This window comes from Ctenopharyngodon idella, chromosome 5 (genome assembly GCF_019924925.1).
Source record: "Ctenopharyngodon idella isolate HZGC_01 chromosome 5, HZGC01, whole genome shotgun sequence".
NCBI lineage: Eukaryota > Metazoa > Chordata > Actinopteri > Cypriniformes > Xenocyprididae > Ctenopharyngodon > Ctenopharyngodon idella.
This window is the reverse complement of record NC_067224.1, coordinates 38,835,054-38,855,870: the sequence shown is the minus strand read 5'-3', so window position 1 is coordinate 38,855,870 and position 20,817 is coordinate 38,835,054. Positions and strand designations below refer to the sequence as shown.

At 35.3% G+C, this 20,817-nt stretch overlaps 1 protein-coding gene across 1 annotated transcript; it reads right to left on the bottom strand.

Annotated features, from left to right (window-relative positions):
- Positions 1–6,769: 6,769 nt before the first annotated feature.
- Positions 6,770–8,367, bottom strand: ier3 (immediate early response 3). Its single transcript, XM_051895179.1, has one exon. It carries the CDS (start codon positions 8,282–8,284, stop codon positions 7,673–7,675), a length of 612 nt encoding a protein of 203 aa, XP_051751139.1. The 5' UTR covers positions 8,285–8,367; the 3' UTR covers positions 6,770–7,672.
- Positions 8,368–20,817: the final 12,450 nt, after the last annotated feature.

Here is a 20,817-nt window from a genome sequence, read left to right as displayed (position 1 = left end):
TTTGCCGCCATCTAATGGTGTAATAATGTAACTTCTGTTGCTGTTCACGGGCAGGGACTTTTTTTTCCGGCGGAAGGAAGGTTTTTAGTGATTTTACTTCATGAAAGTTGCATTTATACATATTTTTTTTTTGGCTTTAATATTTGTATTGTGTGGTAACCGTTTTATAAAAGCAATAAGGTACTCGAGGCTAGTGCTCTATTGTGAATAAGTCACGGCTGAAGGGGTTGCAGGCACTCCGCTTCGTTTCGTGCCTAACAACGCCCTTTAGCCGTGACTTATTCACGATACAGCACAGCCTCGAGTACCTTATTGCTTACATATTGCATTTCTATCAGTAGATTCTCTAAAATTTACACATTGCACCTTTTTAAAACGTTTTGTCATCCTAAACAACAAACAGAGCTATGCGTAATGAAGCTCAGCAGAGCAGCATTAAGAATAGCAAATAGCCTATTGGGGGGACAATTTGGCCATTTCTAATTATTGAACATCCTAGCAACCATCTAGAACACCCTGGAAATCATGGCTGTGAATTTTGCATAGACAAACAGCATTAATATTTTCTTCAGAATAACTAGCATGCTGGCTCTGCCTTATACCTCTTTTCATTTGCTTATTTTCCTGTTTAAATCTTTTTCTTGTTCTCTCTCTTTTTCATAGCTTGACCTATTTATTTTTTGACATTTTGCCAGTATCCTTGATATAGGATAAAAGAACTGACAGGAAGAGAAGTAGGGGAGAGAGAGAGGGACGAGATCGGGAAAGTTATCTGAGGAGGAACTTGAGCTCGGGCCGAAAATGAGCTTCATTGTTCTCTCACATTCCTACACAGATGCGAATGTAGGCCTATCTTCTCATTTCCCTGTTGATATTACAAGTCAAGTCAAGTCACCTTTATTTATATAGTGCTTGTTACAATGCAGATTGTTTCAAAGTAGCTTTAGTGATTACAGATAAATTATGCAGACAAAGTTTGTTTCAGCTGTACAGCAGCTCAACAGCAACAAAAATCTCTCTAACATTCCTGCAGTAACCTGTGTGGGAGAGAGAGAGATGGCGGTGAATGAAAGCATAACATACATTCTCACACACACCTTTCACGGATGATTTCAGGCCTTTATGCTACACTTGAAACTCAGGTTGCGGTTGTACGTTTAGCTTCAGTGGTTTTACAACTGTACAGCATGATGACACAAGAAATTATGAAAGGCAGTGTAACTATGAAAAGTCATGATTACATCAGTTTCCTTCCTATGGGCTCTGTTGATTGATCAAAATGAAACTCATTAAATGCAATCACGGGACTCGCCTCATTCTTTAAATTTGTCATGTCATAATTGGCGTTCATCCGGAATGATTTCGCTCATTCAGTTCACAGCTTATTCAGACTCAACTCACCTTCCTAACAGATTCTTATCATTTCCTAAAGTTTTCTAATTCTTTACATTTGTATAGAACAGTAGTTACATTCATAAAAGCTGTGTTGTATCAGTTCACACTGTTGCTCCAGTATACGGAAACCGTTCGCTGCATATTTACCATTCCATCAGCGTGAAACAGTATTCTCATCCTTCTCCTTAAGCGGCCATCTTCAGACCTCAGAGCCTCATGAGTCATTTAAAAAATGCCATACATCATGCATCTGAAACTACCATGAGTATGCAGGTACAAATTACAACACCAAATCATGCATTAACAGCACAATTCACACGGCAGCGACTTCAGGACAAGCAGCAGAACGTCTAATAATTTATAAGAAACAACAGTCAATCGAAATTACTCATAACCTCAAATATATTTTGTATGGAAGCAAATTTCCACCATATAAGAAAACAAATCATGTTCTGACATTATTATGACACAAGCCATAATTATGAGATTAAAAGTCGAAATTATGACACTATGTCACTATTTCGACTTTTTATTTTATAATTTTGACAGGTGTAATCATAATTATCATAATTTTGCTGGTATAATTTCGACTTTTTAGGTCATAATTTTGACTTAAGTCATCATTTCAACTTTTCAACTTATAATTATGACTTTTAACGTCATCATTTTGACTTTTATCTCAATTTCAAATCATTTAAATCAATGAATTATGTCATAATTATGACTTACAAGAGCACTTTTTTTTCTTATGTGGCAGAAATGGGCTTTCATAATTTTGCGTGTATATTTCATTGGCTTATTTTTCTGTTTAAATGTCTTTCTTGTTCTCTCACATACAGAGATGCACATGATGCACATTTCCCAGTTGATATTCCAAAAAAAAAAAGAGAGAGAGAGAGAGAGAGAGAGAGAGAGAGAGAGAGAGAGAGAGCGAGAGAGAGTGGGTGAGAGTGAGTGAGAGTGGCAAATGAATGACAGAAATTCTCTCACACCTTTCACAGACTAAGTTTGTCATGACATAATTGTCATTCATCTGGAATGATTTCACTCATTTGGTTCACAGGTTACTCAGACCCCTCCCTTTTGAACAGATTCTTATCATTTCTAGATTTGTAATATTTCTAGAACAATAGTTGGTAACATAAAACCTAAATAATAGTCAATCAAAATTACTCATAAACTCACATTCATTTTTATGTTTAATTAGCCTATATAGACATAAAGTCTATAAAAAACCTTCAAATTTTACTGTTTTTGAAAGAAGTCTCTTACGCTCATCAAGGCTGCATTTATTTGACCAAGTAAAACAGTAATATTGTGAAATATTATTAAAATGTAAAATAACTGTATTCTATCGTAATACAGACTATGCTGTATCATGAAAAAGTCACGGCTGAAGGGCGTTGTTAGGCATGACGCGAAGCGGAGTAACCCCTTCAGCCGTGACTTACTCACGATACAGCACTAGCCTCGAGTACCTTGCTTTTATAAAACGGTTACCACACAAAAATATTAAAGCCAGAAATATGTATCAATGCAACTTTCAACTTTCAAGAACTAAACTTTAACTAAAAACTTTCCTTTTACCGGTAAAAATAGTACCTGACAGTGAACAGCAACAGAAGTTACATTATTACGGCATTAGATGATGGCAAAGACTGTCTTTATGAGTGAGTCAGTCAGTAGCGAAGACTTTTATATTGAAAAGACTGAATTGTCGTGAACACGGAACAAGACGCAACTGACAAATGCTTTGACTAGCGCTGTCAGTCATGGGAAAACCCCTTAAATGTTAAAAGGACAAGATAATACATCGGACATTTAAACTGATTTTTTATTGTGAACACAGGACTGACCTGAAGGAAAATGCTAAATCTGAATGCAGGTAATAAACTTGCTCACTCTATCTTTTTCTCACAATACTCATCTACATAATACAGTTAGCTTCAATGAACAATATCGACTGAGAACAAACAGTTTACGTTGCTAAGAGTGGTTGCTAAGGGTGTTGTGTAGTGATACACAGAACTGTTGGGTGAAGCGGTCATAGCCGTGTTTTATCTATTGGCTATTGGCCAATCAGAATCAAGGACAGGAACTAACCGTTTTATTCATGTAATTTATTCCTGTGATCAAAGCTGAATTTTCAGCATCATTACTCCAGTCTTCAGTGTCACATGATCCTTCAGAAATCATTCTAATATGCAGAATTGCTGCTCAAAAAACATTTCTTTGACTGATTTTACTGATTTTCTTTCACTATATCCATTCCAACTTAATAAAAATTATTATAATTTTAGTTTAGTAAAGAATTTTATTCGACAATACAATCATAAACCTTTAAAATCATTACAAAAATACATTCCATTCAGTGAATAGCTGTATACGAAAGGTTTTTTTTTTATTATTTATATTTTTAAATGATTTATATTTATGCATTTAACAGCCACTTTTATCCAAAGCAACTTTTTATCATGGATTCTGTGGGATTTGAACCCACAAACAAGGTATCACTTACAGAATGCCCTATACTGTTTGACTTACAAAGCTAGACGATCTGAGAGCATGATTCACTCTGAAATAATGAATTTATGATTGTGAATGACCATTATTTGAGTTTTATGTTAACAAACCCATTCCTGTGCTTATATTCATGGCCCATGACTGACTAAAATTGCGCTTCGATGTCACAGTGGCTCAGTGGGTAGGACTGTTGCCTCATAGCAAGAAGGTCCCTAGTTCGAGTTCTGGCTCAACCTCCTCTGTGCTGCAGTTTCCCACACAATCCAAAGACATGCAGCACAGATCAGTTGGGGACACTAAATCTGTGAATGTGTCTGTGTGTAAGCCATGGAATATACTGGCCTTCCATTCAGGGTGTTTCCCCACCTGTGGCCCAAGCTGCTGGGTTAGGCTTCAGCCCCCTGCGACCCTAGGACAAAACAGTTTGGATAATGGATGGATGAATGAGATGAGATGTATTTTATTTATATAAAAAAACCTCTTAAACTAAGCATTTGTTTATGCACTCCAAAGTATCTCTACACTCTCGAGTTCGCACTGAGGTCTTTTTGGGCAAGCAGGAAATGACAACTTTTCACAAAGTTGAAGCAAACACGTGCACTTAATTCATACTCAGTTTTCTGGAAGAACACCTCAGGCCTCTCTACAGCCAGAGTGTGTTCTTGCGTGAGCAAACAGGTGCTTGTCAGGATATAGACTTTTTGTGCACTCTCTCTTTGATCAAGCCCCAACAGGCTGAACACACCTTGGCCATGTGAGGAATTCTTCTTTTCTTCACAGTATTTTTCTCATACAGCTTAGCTCTCTGGTTTCAGGGCAGTAGGCGGGATTCATTCAGAGCATGTGATGTCATCTGACTCACGGCTCTGGAATGCCAGCTCACAGAGGCATACAGTGAGAGAGACAGGGCAGAGATTAAAGGACAAAACAAGGAAAAACCAGGAGGTTTGCGTGCACAGGGAGAGTGTGTGTTTGGTCCGGGGGAGTTGAAATGTAAACCACATCGTGCATTTGAATTTGCGGCTGTGGAAAGTAAGTGGTTGCACAGGAGAGGAAGTGTATCGGGGAATCTCCCGAAAGGCTTCCTCGTGGGCTGCTGGCCACAACTTCCGACAAGTCACATATTTGTAAACACAAATATGTCTGATGATACTTGCTGTCATATAGTCCATTTACTGCAATTCAAAGAACTGTTGCATCGTGTCATTCTAAGAGTAACAGAAACATGTAAGGCTCGCAGATTTTCAACATAATTTAGTCTTTAAAGCATGCAAAGATGCAACTTTAAAATAATAAAATATATATCCCCAGTTTAACAGACAAGGCTTAAGCTAGTCCTAGACTAAAATGCATGTTTGAGCTGTTTTAACTGAAAGCAACTTGCACTGACATATCTTAAAATATATCAGTGTCATTGTTTTGTCTCAAGATGCACATCAGTAATGTTTTTTTCTAATGCATGTTTATAAAAGATAGGCTACTTAAATATCCTAATTGAACTAAGGCCTAATCCTGGCTTAATCTAAGCCCTGTCTGTGAGACCAGGTCATATTAGAGTAATATTTCAGACAACGCAGAGTAAATGAACTGCATATTTGTTAAGAGTGTTGACCCCCGATCCTAAATGGACAAAATCAGAGAGCACATTTTGCAGATTCTCTCATAATGACACTACAGTCAAACCAAAATGTATTCAGACACCTTGAACATTTCATTCATTAATACAGTTTATTCACTATAGTTTTAAAAATGGTAATAAAATATGACAAGATCTCAGAGTTAAACTGTGTCAGAAAAAATGAATCTTAATTATGTCAGATAACACTTAAGCAAAACATAGTCAGGTCAAAGTGTCTGAATAATTTTTGGTTCCAAATTTTTATCAGTTTCACTGGTAGTCCACTGTATGAAGAATTTTTGGGTATAATATGTCACAGTTTACTTTATTTTGCTATCCTCACTTACAGAAATGAACTATAGTGTCCTGCACCCACTAGTAAAAATATATCAAAAATATGAAAAATGTCTGTATATATATATATATATATATATTTATATATATATAGAGAGAGAGAGAGAATTTTTAATATACGGTATGTATGTATGTATGTATGTGTGTGTGTATATATATACATACTGTAGAAGTGGATCAAAACAGTTCATCAAAGTTGTCCTAAGAACTAGGTTTTAGGACAACTTTGATGAAAGGTTTTGATCCACTTCAGATGTTGATATATATAATCTAACATATTTACAGTATATATATGGTATATATATAGGTTTATAATAAGCCATTTAAATGAAGTGATATTATGCCTGAAACATAAAAGTTCTGGCAACCACAGCTGCCAAAAATTTTTTTTTTTTTTTTTTTTTTTACAGTGTACTCTACAGTGTACCACAGTGTATCACATTATTTTTTTTTATATATATATTCTTATAGTATTGCAATTTTTGCAGTAAAGATTGTAATAGTAAAAGTAGAAATGTAGAACAATGTTTCTGCTGACCTCATTTTGCAGGACTAATCTGGTCATTTCCCTTATTCATTTCCACTCTAATACCCATCTCCATATTAAGATGAGGCATTAGAGTGACAAAACACTGTATTTTCTCTTAAAACTCACTCATTACGTAATCTTTTAGAATGTGCCAGTGAGGTTTTGCTAAAAATACATTCTAAAAATGTAACATATTCAGTTTAAGGAGCTATTTATGAATGATCTGGTCCCTTTAAAATCCCATTCAATAGTGTAACCCTAATGAAGCTAGAGTAGTTCAGTCATTTTAAATAATCATGAAACACATGATCTGAATATGCTCATGTAATGAAACTGCAGAACACAAAGTATTATAGTGATCATTGTAACTTTATTCATTATATGAACATCATACATTTGAATCTTTATACTGCTCATAAATGATCGTATTATTTAGTACTGGTGTTAATATTACAATGATTATCTCTAGGACTTGAACAATAAACTCAAAATTGTAGAGTAGTTAGCAAAGTATATCTGTTCTAATATTTCAATCAAATCCACAAACATATTTTTTTTAAAGAGCCATATCAGCATTATTGTTCATGCACTTATAAGTGTAATGTACAACATATGTTATAAATCATATATTTTTCTATATCTCTTGTTTGAGTATTGTACTCTCAGAGTTGGCACAGAGAAACAACTGTATTTTGAACCAAGTTTATGAACTAATAATATTACGAGAAGACAATGAAAAAAGTAAATAAGAATTGAAGATGCAAATGTCAATTTATTTTCACAAGGCAATAGGAAATAAATAAATCAATAACAATAAATAAATAACATTAAATAAATAGCTACAACAAATAGTTCTTCATATATAACATGATAAAATAAAATGATCAATGTGAGATTCAAGTATTTCTGCGAGCGCAGCGTTCAGCAACACAAATAATCATTGTGACACTCTCATTAGTTTAGACATATAACAGGTCTACTTGTGAGGCTACAATGTAAATCTATACACTTCAAGTGAAACATTTTCAAGTAAATCTAAATGAGCCATTCAAGTTTCATTCCATTATAAGTTTGTTCATCATTCATGTCCATCAAATGTCTCCTCAGATTGTGTTTTTCATCACTTCGCCCAGCTGGAGCAGATGAGTTCTCCAGTCATCACTAGGAACCACAGGAGCCTATTTCTCTTCTCCAAGAAGGTTCAAAGTCATTAACTCGTCTTGGTTAGTCCACAAACTTGATTCAGAGTTCATTTAGTTCTCTGTGCCGAGTCTATGATATACAGGGTAGAGAAGGGCCACCACGTATCCGTTCCTCCGGCTCTGCTGGTAGAGAGTAGTGAAGTCTTCCTCCAGGCTTGAGCTCGGGCATGTAGTGTTCAGGAACCAAGAATTCTCCTTCTTCTCCCCCTCGCTGCTAGACTGGCTGAAGCCCTCAGGACAATTGCCCATCATTTGTCTGGCTTGCTCCTCAGCAGACTGGAAAGGGAGAACATTGTACGCTGTGGCATCGGTGAAGGTTGGTCCTTCGCTCTGCGTCGTCTCAACGGATCCCTCCTCCGTGTAGATCTGCAGGAAAACCACCAGGCACAGCGCGAGCAGCCAGCGTTTGGCTGGGCTCTTCTCGGCCGGTGGCAGATATTTGCGCACTTTGGAGGGGTACATGACGCGGGTGTTTCTTTTGCGCGGGCGCAGCGGAGCTCCGCGGTGAGAGAATGACTGCGGCTCCGGGATCTGCTCGAAAGTGAAGATCTCCGGCTCGGTGTTGCGCTGCATCGTCGCCGGTCTGAAATCGAACTGCGACTGCGGCTGGAAGAAAGTGTTTCTCGGTAATGAGAGGACCAGGCTGTCTGATCTGGTGTACATTGTTAGTTCAGGTCAGTTCCAGTATGCGTTACTTGCTCTGTGTCTCTGGTTCTCAAAAGTGACTTCTCTAACTTCAGCGTGATGTTTATATATTTTGCTTTTAAGAGACGCCCATAGAAATGGCCACACCCTTCATGAGGGTTTTCTGAAGACGGAAAATATGCTACATGCTTTTAACCAAAAATTCCCAGGTTTTAGCTTAAGATATGAGCTCAGCATATGACAACAGCTTCTCGGGGGAGCCAAGTATGCTTGACTTCAGATAGTTCAGTAAAAAATGATAGTTCAGTAAAAAAAAAGAAAAAGAAAAAAAAAAAGATTATATAGCCTATATAAAAAAAACAAGATAGCTACACTTTTCAAATTATATTTTAAATAAAAAAACAAACAAAAATCATAGGATCATTTGTTCCACAAAGTAATTTGATTTATTTATTTTAAACCCCTATTCTTTAAATGTGTGAATTATACAATGAGTGTCGACTTTTAATAAGTTCTGTTTATTTATTTGTTTATTTATAAGCATCTGTTAAATATGTAATGTATAGGTAGGCTACATTTCATGCTACAATCTTTTGACAATCGTCTGCGTAGCGAAAACTGTCATCTGACACCATACTTAAGACTATATACTAGCTACTTTTTTCATACTTTTTTTTTTTTTTCATTAAGCGGGAAAAGTTACCTCATCAGGCGAACACTTTTGCTCGCTATTATTTATCGCACTTATAATCGAATCTTTATAGTTACTGAGACATTTAAAAACCCATGCCTACCTGCATGAATAAATATGTATTTTTAATTTTTTAATTTAAGTTGGTTCATTTCAGGGGAAGGAAGCCATTTCTCGTCAAATGACAACATTGGCTGCATCCGAAAACGTACTTCCCTGCTATATAAAAGGTGAAAAACAGTATATGTGACAAAAGTAGAATGTCTGTAATTACTTTACAACCATAAAAAAATATGTTCTATATAGTATGAAAGTGTGTAGTATGAATGTAATCCGAATGTACTACTTTCGCCATGCTGTCATTATCAATTATACCTAGCATCAGTTGTGTCGCTTCACCGCCATTCACAAATCTTCTCCTGTAGCCTCATGGGATAGTAAAGTGTCCATCGTATGCACACTTCAGAATCTCGCCGGAAGTAGTAGGTCATCCGGGGACTTTTTGCTTACTTTTTTATGAGTACTGTGAATTCGGACATATAATTCTTTTGTCACATACTGTTTTTCGCCTATAGCTTACTATATAGTAGGGAAGTATGCTAATTCGGATGCAGCCTTTACTTTACTATCCCATGAGGCCACGGGAGAGGACTTGTGAAGGGCAGTGAAGCGACGCAACTGAGGCTGATAGGTCACATGACAGTGACAACATGGCGAATAGTACATCCAGATTACATTCACAATTATACTATATAGAATATACTTAAGTGGTCGCGAAATAATTACTTATTCAAAATAAAAACCAAGAGCAAAAAAATAAAAATAAATAATAAAAATAATATTTTTTAGAACAAGACTTTTCCAGCAGCTAATTTCAGCCTTCCCTCTTCTTTATTTATTTATTATTTTTTGTCTGTACAGTTACAACACCTTGACTTTTAGATCCCATAAAGAATATCAAAATGAGTTTTAATTTGAAAACATGTCAATCATAGAAGAGGTGTATTAAATAAATATGTACAAATTGCATTTAATAGAGCATCACATCATTCAGCCACATATGCACACAGTTTAATATGAACAGCTGACTTAAAATGAACAATTGTGATGTCAAAATATTCATATTTCAATTGATTGATCCATTCAATTTGGCATTATTGTATTTAATTCAACATAAATTAAAAGCAATTTTATTTAATCATTCAATTCACCTGATTAATTAGTCTTTTAACAGTTGTAGATGATGAGTGAAATAATTTCTTTTAATAACCTCTCATTCAGTATAATTAATATAAAAGCAGCATGTCCAACAGCATATTAGTGTATTTTTAAACGTCAGCATATTCTGAAAAACACAGGCAGAAAGAAACAACTCACACAGTACTAATAAGGTTTATCTGAAGAGCGGCTCTTCTCATAAACCTTATTAGTACCGTATAAGTTGTTTCTTGTAGCATGTACATTGTAAAAAAAAATTAAATTGTTTTACAAGAAAATACAAATTCAATCTTTCTACTTCAAAACTTCACATTTAAAGGGATAGTTCACCTATAAATCTAAATTCTGTCATCACTGACAACCTCAAGTTGTTCCAAACCTGTATGAGTTTCTTTGTTCTGTTGAACACAAAAGAAGATACTTTGAAGAATGTCGCTAACCAAACTGTTTCTGATCCCCATTCTGGTATTTTTTTTTTCATACTATGGAAGTCAATGGGGTTTGGTTACCAACATTTTTCAAAATATCTTCTTTTGTGTTTAACAGAAGAACGAAATTCATACATGTTTGGAAAAAAAATGAGGGTGAGTAAATGACAACGGAATTTTTATTTTTTGGTGAGCAATCCCTTTAAGTCAATGTGTCACATGTTGTTTCTTTGTAATTATTTGTAAAATTTATTAGCAATTTATGAGTAAGAGTTGTTTCAAAGACTTCACTTGCAGAAGAGTGCATTTATACTCACTGTTTTCTGAATATTATACAGTTAGTGTTCCTAAGAATATTCACCACAACAAGACTTTTATTACTTCGACAGTAATATGTTTGACGTGATTATGAGTCAATACTTTACACAGCACTTAAAAGTAAGAGTTTGGCAAATCTTTTTATGATCAAACTTGCTTCACCTGATTTTCACCCGGTTGTCTTGTTTCCTGTATGCTAGTTACAGCATGTAATGCATTGTAAGATTTCTCAAGACTTTTTTTTTTTGTGGAAAAACTTTTTTTTTGAAACTTTAAGGGATGGTAGTACTCACACCGTCCACAATGTCACCAAGGCTCGCCCCAATCGACCTGAAGGGGGTGCTACAGCGGTCAAAATCGCTCATAACTCCCAAACTGTTAGACGTAGGCTCAAATGTCTTATTTCATTAGAATCCTTGGCTCAAGACGGACAAAATTCATTTCTCGTCGTTATGGCGAAATTTTCGGGGTATTTTGGATTTTTTGAAAAACCTACTTTTGCAAACTATTCCTAGGTTTTTGGGCTGATTGAAACCAAACCAGCGCAGCAAGATCCTCCGGAGTCTGAGTCAGTAATTATCAAAAAAAAGTTGAAATTTCGATTTACGGTCCCTAAGGGCCGCCAAAACATTCAAAGTGGGTGGAGCCACTTTTACTAAAATGGCTATAACTCATAAACGGAGTGAGATATTTTTTACCAAACTCAGCGCACATATGTAAGAGCTCATTCTGTGGTCGTGTGAAAAAGCACGTGGCGACTGGCCACTTGATGGTGCTATAACAGGAAAAAAAAACATGAAAATGACTCTAACTACTTTACTGTTAGTCTGATTGGCTTGAAAATTGGCATGCGGTGTCTTTGTCCAATGTGCCATGATTGTCTATGAGGACATTGACGTATCTCAAAAAACATGTCCGCCATCGGCCAATGAATTTGAGCAGCTATCAGGCAAGGTTAACGGAGGCCGATCGTAACGAAACTCGAGAGGCCTGTTTGACTAGAGTAAGAGTAAGTAGAGTAAGTTTGAAAGAAATTGGCCACTGGGGGAGCGCCTTCACATTTTTCACGTGCGTAAAGGATTGTATATCACACGATTTTTTGCAGACATCCACGACATTCATACCACATGGTAGAACTCCTCAGTCTGAGCACCTTTGCCTCTAGATCGAATAATGAGAGGTAATGAGATCGAATCGTTCATTAAATATTGGAGATTATTTCAAAAATGAACTTTCGCAAACTAGTCCTGGGTTTTTGGCAATTAACCATATTTCCTGTGGTTAATTGCCTGTATTGTCTGTAAATGGTCTTTTTCATCTATGATTGAGATGGTTACAGGCTTGCTATATAAAACATAATACTTTTTCACGCATGTGCTTAAAAGTCTTAAAGCGCTTGAACCCTGATAATTGCTGCTTGCAGTTTTTTTTTTTTTGAACTTGCAGCTGATGGCTAGTTGGTTAGATTTTGGGTCACTTGAGGTGCACTACATTATCTAAATGCCGTGAACTTTTAGGAGGAATGAGGTTGTGACCTCAAACAGACTCATCCCCCCCTGTGTCTGTCATCAGCTTCCTTATGATATGAACAAGAGCTTCCCTCCAATCAAACAGCAGCACTTGCATTTCTCCACCTCTGTGGTTCATGGGTTTTCTCGGTGAGCACGAGCGGTGGAATGTCTGCTGCGGGTGAAGCCTCAGGCCTGGAATCCCTGCCTTAGGCTTGGCATGTTTACATTAGGAAGGGCTGCACAGACTTTGCGTAACCTTACTAAAATTAACACTCAATCACACAGTGAATGTGGGTGTGAACTTTGAGTAGTATGACTTATGGTTTCAGTGGTGTGTGAAGCAATGCAGCTTGGTATGTGGTGACTTTAACATTGTTCTTGTTCCTTCAAGCTAATCTTGTCTGATATTAAAGCATGAATTTTATTATTAAAGTAGATTAGAGCAATTTTGTTATCGCTAAATAGGAGATCAATGGCATTACGGCACTGTGAACTAATGCAGACTCATCTGGAGCTCTGATGGATGGAGTTTTTTATTGCCTACTCATATTTCATATGCAAATTTCTGCCATCCGAATTGAAAGTTTACACTTTTTTAGCAAGTAAAAGGCCTTTTAGCATATTTATAAAAATGGCCCCCTTCAGGTCGTGGTACATGTGTCATTTTCCTGTGAAATTTTATACATCTTACAATACATCTTATATGGTAATATGAACACTTACTGTAATGAAGCACTTGATTAACCATGTTTAAGCACATGATTAACCAAAATATGAGTAGCAAATATGATCAGGTTTTTGAGGAACATTTATTTGTTCCTCTTTCAGTCATCATTGTATTGCATTGCATTATGTTGTGCCTCCCACAATAAAAACTACAGAGCTTTGATTATAAAACTAAGCATTTAAATAACATCTTACTAAGTTACATTATTGGGAGATTTAGAGTGACAACTGATATTTATGTGCATTTTATGTAAATAGTAAATAAAGTTGCATTACAATATTTGGGCCTCTGAAAATTTTTTTGTCTTTTTCCTCCTCGAGTCTGAGCTTCATATTCTCTTACTGTATATCATACTATATGAGCCACAAAAGCCTAAAGCATCAAATATGATACTCAACAAAAAACACATATGTCAGGCTTTAAAGGGGTTAATCTGGTCTGACTGTAGAGTGTAGATTCTCAGTAATAGAAGGGAACAGTTCTCATGACCATGTTTGACTGAGCTTGTGTTTTTGCAACGGCAACAAATTCAACTTGACAGGCAGAACAGTGTGGATCTGAGTTCTTGGGCTGTTATTGAGATGTGGGTCATTGTTTGCGGGTAATTCTCATTATACTGCATCATTCATGCCAACTGTCTACGTGCTGATTACCATGACAGTTTACTCATTTATGTGCAGTGCCACTAATTAAAGACAGGGGGCGGACTGTTTTACTTTCACCTACACACAGTACTTCTATTTACAGTGTACTTCAGCTATATTTGACATTTAGCCTACATGACATTTACTGAATTGGATTTTATGCAAGCAGATTTAAAGTGGATTCATTTTATTAGTGCATTGCATGGAAATAGTTTAGAGCTTTTAGTTTAAAAAAATAAAAATAAATAAAATTCCTTTTCACCCCAAAATCAAAAGGAAAAAAAAAGTGTAATAATAAATGTTTCACATAAAGAAAATGAAGCCTATTGTAATATATTAATATCAGTTAATATCATTAACATTGTCAAATTGATTAATCACGATTAATCAAATCTAACATAAAAGTTTGTGTTTACATAATATACTGTATATATTAATTCATTTATATATATATATATATAGTCTCATATCTACACATATATTATTTATTCATATATATGTATATATACACACACACATATAATATATGTATATAAATATAAAAATATATACACACATATGTTATGTTTATGTAACACAAACTTTTATATTAGATGTGATTTTATAGTCACATTACCATAATTAACTATAATAATTATGAATAATTATGAATTTTTTGCATGTACTTAATTGTCCTAAAAATAATGAAAAATAATGTCACAATGGAAATCTTAATGGTCTGAAAGAGAATAATACTTTTCAATTACATTTGCTTAAATTTACTTAAATGTGCTAAATACAATTTCTTAAATTTGCTTAAATTATAAAAAATATACAAAATATTATTTCAAAATATAATTTCTTAGTTCTTTTTGTTTATTTTGTGGCGGCAGACATCTAGATAGGTTTTTTTAACCACAGTAATATTATGATACTATATATATGACATAACTAAAATACAAAATATTACTATAGCATATAAGTGCTAAAGAACAATGAAATGTTTCTAAAGCTGTAAAATAGTTCTATAGAAATGCACCTATTTATAGTTTGGAATGCTTCCTCTTGTGTGGGAATAACAATGCATGACCTTTTCTAAACAATTCAATTGTCAGAATAGGTGTGAGAAACTGACAGACACAGCGTCATATGGATTAAGGCAATGCGTCTAATGAGTCTGAAGAATTCAAATGCTCGAAATATTTAACCGCCATACAATTAACCATCAGCTCATGTCTGCAATTTAAGACGAGGATGGATGAAGCACTTACGTATGTGACAAACACTTTTATTCAAAGTGGCTTACAGTGCTTTCAAGGTATTCATTTTATGTTCTGTCTGGGAATCAATACTCTCTCTTCCGGCTGAGTAAAAGGGTCACTTTTAACTCTTCAACTTTTCAAACTCCGCTTTTGAAATACTGCCAGTTCATTGATGACTTTAAATAATAAACTTCTCCAGAAGTGTATGCTATTGCGTAACCTCAGAGTTCATGGTTAGCCGATCTTGAAAGCTTTATACATTATCACTTAAAATCAGTTTCTCTGTAATGAAATGAATTTCGAAGCAGAATGTTGCATTCTGTAGAAAACAACTACTATAATCTGGCATTGACCAAATGACTAATTGTGATGCACAAAGAAATGACTGCTCTGACTTTGATCATGAAATCATGATGATGGTGGTGGTGATGAATCGGATACAAGCGTGTAATGCATCACACCAGCTCTCGAGAGATGTGAAAACTTCAAGTGAAAGCATTACAGGTATATGTGTAAGCTAAACACACACGTACACATTTTAATTGTCACCCTCAGCAGGTGTTAGAATTTGTCGTTATATATTTTAGACAGGTGTTCTTGGTACATGGTGTTTTCACAATGATGTAATGCTGACTGATGGGTTTCAGGAAGTGTAATGTGTGACTAGTGAGTGATTAGTGCTTAGTGATGTCTTCATTTAATTTAATTTAATTTAATTTAATTCAATATATTGAATTGGTTGATTCATTTTAATTCAATATATAATTTAATTTAATATATAATTTAATTTTATATTTAATTTAATAATTTATGGCAAACTATTTTATTATTATATGTTTTATTTTATATTTTTATATTTAGTGGTTGATTGAATGATTGATTGATTGGTTGGCTGATTGATTGGTGGGTTGATTGATTGATTGATTGATTGATTGATTGATTGGTTGGTGGGTTGGTTGATTGATTGATTGGTGGGTAGGTTGATTGATTGATTGATTGATTGATTGGTGGGTTGGTTGGTTGATTGAATGATTGATTAGTGGGTTGGTTGGTTGGTTGATTGGTGGGTTGGTTGATTGATTGATTGATTGATTGGTTGGTTGGTTGATTGGTGGGTTGGTAGGTTGGTTGATTTAATTCAACTTAATATATAATTTAATTAATATATAATAACATTTTATATTTAATTTAATAATTTATGGCAAAGTATTTTATTATTATATGTTTTATTTGATATTTTATTTGATATTATTTTATATTTAGTTAAATTTTTATTAATTATGTTGTGTGTTTTTGTCATCTTATTCATTTTTAAAAATTACTGTTTATTTATTTGTGTTTATTTATTTACAGTTAATTCTAGCGCTTCAACTTAAACCTAGTTGCCAAGACATCATTTTCTATTTTCATTTAGTTTACGTTTTTCAGCTGTTATTTATATTTTATTTCAGTTCATTTCAATTAACAAAAATGTTTAATAGATTTAGTTTTAGTTAACACTAATAATGATATATATGCAATTTATGTAAAACAATTCTAAAAAAATATATTTACATGTTCTCTATATAAAAAATGAATATAAAAAAAGTAAATATATTTATATATTTTTCTACTGTGTATGTAGAGCAGTAAGAGATTTCATGGAGAATTCAATCCATTTGGTTTTAGAGCTGTGCAAATTTACTGTCAGAAAAAAGGTACGGCACTTGTCACTGGGGCAGTATCCTAAGGTACAAAAGTCAAAAGGTACTGATATGTACTTTTAAAGTACTAATATGTACCATTTAGGGGTAAGTAAGGTTCAAAGTTGTACTTTTTCACTTTTGTACCTTAGGGTACTGCCCCAGTGACAAGCGCTGTACCTTTTTTTCTGAGAGTGTTCACACAGTCAGACAGACAATGGTTTCATTATAATGACACAGTGACAGTCATCATTAATAGAGAAGTAATCATGCATTAGCTAAGGAGGAGGAGGAAGATTTAATGAGAAATTTGTATTTAAAATAGAACTATATCTTTCATCATCAGATACCTAAGGTCATGTGTGTTTACAGAAGATAGAAAGATAAAGTTTTTTGGAATGTGTGTACGTGACATTATGTCATTCTGATGAGATGATGTTTGTATGGCACAGCTGTATGAATCTATAGCTGCTATAGTCATAGTGCAGACAGCCATCAATGGCCTGAAGCTCAACTGTCATAGTGATTCTGTACTAGCTGTGCTAAGGTTGTGGGTTTGATTCCCAATTGGTTATAAAAATGTAAAGACCTTGATTTCAGTGGGATAATTTGTATAAAAATGTTTGTAAACAACAAAAAGTTGGTAAATTATTATCACGTGTCATTATAAACATGTCTGCTCAATGTTTTTCTTGTATTAGATGTTAAGATTTCTTTTATTTAGCGTACAAAGACTTTGTATGGTTTGTATGATGATAGAGCGGTTTCATTTTCCTGAATGGAAGATTAAAAAAAGGTTACATGCAACTGTAGCAAAAATTAAAATACAGTAGAAACTGAACTGAAATCCCTCATAAATCTTTTTATTCATCTTTTTCTTTTTCTTTTACATAATTTTCTGCACTGTATTTAGCTCCAACTGCTTAAGGTACATATTCATTAGATTAGAATATATTAAGTTGGTTGGTTGGTTAGTTTATTGATTGATTTGTGTGTTGATTGATTGATTGGTGGGTTGATTGATTGATTGATTGATTGATTAGTTTGTTGGTTGGTTGGTTGATTGATTGATTGATTGGTGGGTTGGTTGGTTAATTGATTGATTGATTGATTGATTGATTGGTAGGTTGGTTAGCCTACTGCTCTGCGCTTTGAGAGGGATGTGGGACACGATGATCTCCTGATGTTACAAGCAACTGACACTTGTTGTAAAAGGTCTGAAGAGCGAGTTTTATCCTCCGCAGGGGCAAGACATTCAGGCTATGTTTGATTTTGCGCTGCCAGAGAAAGTGAAAGTAAAAATCACCAGCGTGTGAAACGCGCTATACAAATAAACTTGACGCGCCTCATGAAGTCTAATAACAAGCACAAACTGTTAAATAGAAATTGACGTGCAAGCAAAAACGTTTCTGTCCTACAGTGTTTTTTCTGCTTTACCACAGTAAAGAATGCGAATAGCCTATAATAGGCCTAAAAGCGAACGAAAGTAAGAAACGTTTATAATCCCCTGAGTGAGTGAAGATTTGGGAAAAGAAACAGAGATTCCATGTTCAGTGGAATAACTAATGGAATATTGTTAAATTCTCTGGTAATCGGGTGACCAGATCGCAAAACAGAATACAAAGCTTAAATTTATGGACTCACGTAACTCTCTCATTCGGCATGAACCAAAATGTTTCCATGGTTGCGATGTCACATTTAAATGATAACCTATTATTTCTTTTGTAAACAAAGCTTTGTGCTTCCCTCGTTTCATATTCAAGTAAATACTGCCACAGCCCTATCAGTGGGTACCGAATATACCCGGATTCTCGGTACTACTGGTACTACAGAAATGCTGGTATCGTCACATTTTCAACATTTCAGTACCGACTTGGTACCGAAGTACCGGTACTTTTGACAACACTACTTTCTTCAGCTCATACTTGTTTGGTAACGCTTACTGCCATTATAAAGCTCGGATGCGTCAGGATATTTATTAATATTTCTGTGACTATGTACACTAAGATTAGATTATATATATATATATATATATATATATACATATTGGACTTATATTTCCATCCAGAAATGTTTCACTTGAAAATTAATTAGGCACTCACGAAGAAAACACTCACAAAGAAATATATATTTTACATATTTATTTGATTAATCATGCATATTGATGCTGTTTAGTTGTCTTTGTAATGATTATACAGTGATTTTTAAATAGACAAAGGAGGACTCAACACATCCACAGACATTTTACATCATCACACAATCATTTTTTCACCCTTTTTTACACTTATGAATATCCCCCGGAAACACATTTAATCACACACGTAGTATTACACATATTTTGCCGTCAATGACAGAAGCATTCCTAGACACACAACACAGCTGAGTCTCAGGTCTGTAGAGTGTTTATTGCAGTGTGTGAGGTTGTTTTTTCACTCTGTGAATCATCACTTTCCTCTACGCTGAAGTGACGTACTTGCATATCAGGTTACACTTGGAGTCTTGACCCCAGTGCAGCGCTCGGACAGCCACGTTTCCCAAATGCGGGAAATCCAGTCCAGCTCAGACGAGTTTATTCAGGCACGCTGCTGGTTTCTGTAAAAGGGCCCTTTCTGTCTACCCCCGTCTCATAGCCGAGTAAGGATGGAAAAGCTCACTCAACATAAAGAGTAATCCCTGCAGCCCACCGTACAGGAAACACAGCTCAGCATGCGTGTTTGCATTCACATACTGCCGTTGCATTTGGCACCAGTCTCAGAAACAGCTCCTCATTTCCCAGTGCAAGTTGCATGACTGTTCAATGCCCCAACACTGAGCCACGTCTGCCTCCGGATTCCCCTGTGTGAAAGGGTTTTCCTCAAGCGTGCAGTGATCATCCTGGGCCTGCGGTCGGTCTGAGACGGTCTGAATGTCACAGAGCCCTTCCTCCATGTAGATTTGCAGGAAGAGCAGAGCAGACAGCAAGAACAGCCAACGTCTGGCAGGATCTGACTCCTCTTTTGGCATGATCTTCCTCACTCCTGGAGGGTAAAGGACCCGTCGAGCACGAGGTCTTTGAGGTTTTGGAGAGATTAATGGTGACTTTGATGCCTTTTCTCCATCTCCAAACCTTTCCACAGCAGAATGAGGATGTTTTGAGGATGCAGAGCACATCTTTGGAGTTGAAATGTGTTTCTGTTTGGTTTTGGTCCTGTTCTGTTCTGGATGATGCCGTTTTTTGTCTCTTTTTGTCTTGACTCTTCTCTCAATCTCCTTTTACCAGTTGTTTTTTCCTACTGCCTACTGTCTATTCTTTCTCCTCTGCTTATTTCATTTCTCCTTTTATACATGCACTTTGGATGGGTGTAACCTGCACACCTGAGGTTTTGTGCCCGCCTTGTGTGCGGTTGATTGGTTTCTTGGACTATTTTTAGAGGTGCACATGTCTATTTACCCTTCCAACTTCCCCTCCACCTTTGACAAGGGAATCTTCATGACATGCCTCACATACTTGCTTACTAATTTTTTTGTTGAATTTATTGCAACATACAAGCAGTAGACTTTTTAAGCGTGTTGGTTCACATGCTGATTAATATCACAATATCGCAAACATTTTTTTGGCTTTTCAAATTAGTTTGTTTTTAAGTACGCCTTGGCTTGTAACCCAAAGGGACAAACACAGTCTATGCACACTGTCTGTGCACCAACACCAACAGTCTCTGTCTCTGATTTTTGCATGATCATGAAGCAAGTTGAGTACTGGCAGGGTCCAGTACATCATGCTTAGGTTTTCATAAATGGGTTTGGTTTATGTAATATTTCATGGTGTGATATGCTATATGCTGTGGCATGCTATAACCTAACTCATCAAAAATACATTTAAATATCTATAAAATATGTTTGTGTGTTTCTATAGCCTAGCCTATATACTACAGTTACCACAACTTAAATAAATGCATGGTTGCAAGTTAAAAATTCTAATTTATTGTTTTAATTAAACCTTTTAAGTTGCAAACATTATTTTGTAGCATTCTGTTGACATATTGTTGATCATTACATAAACTTAATATTGTCTGTAATTTAAACTCAAATTTCTGTGTTAATTGGCTTTTTTT

Bases quoted from the DNA above. Each gene is read 5' to 3' on its own strand.
- ier3 (XM_051895179.1), bottom strand. From the start codon at position 8,284: ATGTACACCAGATCAGACAGCCTGGTCCTCTCATTACCGAGAAACACT.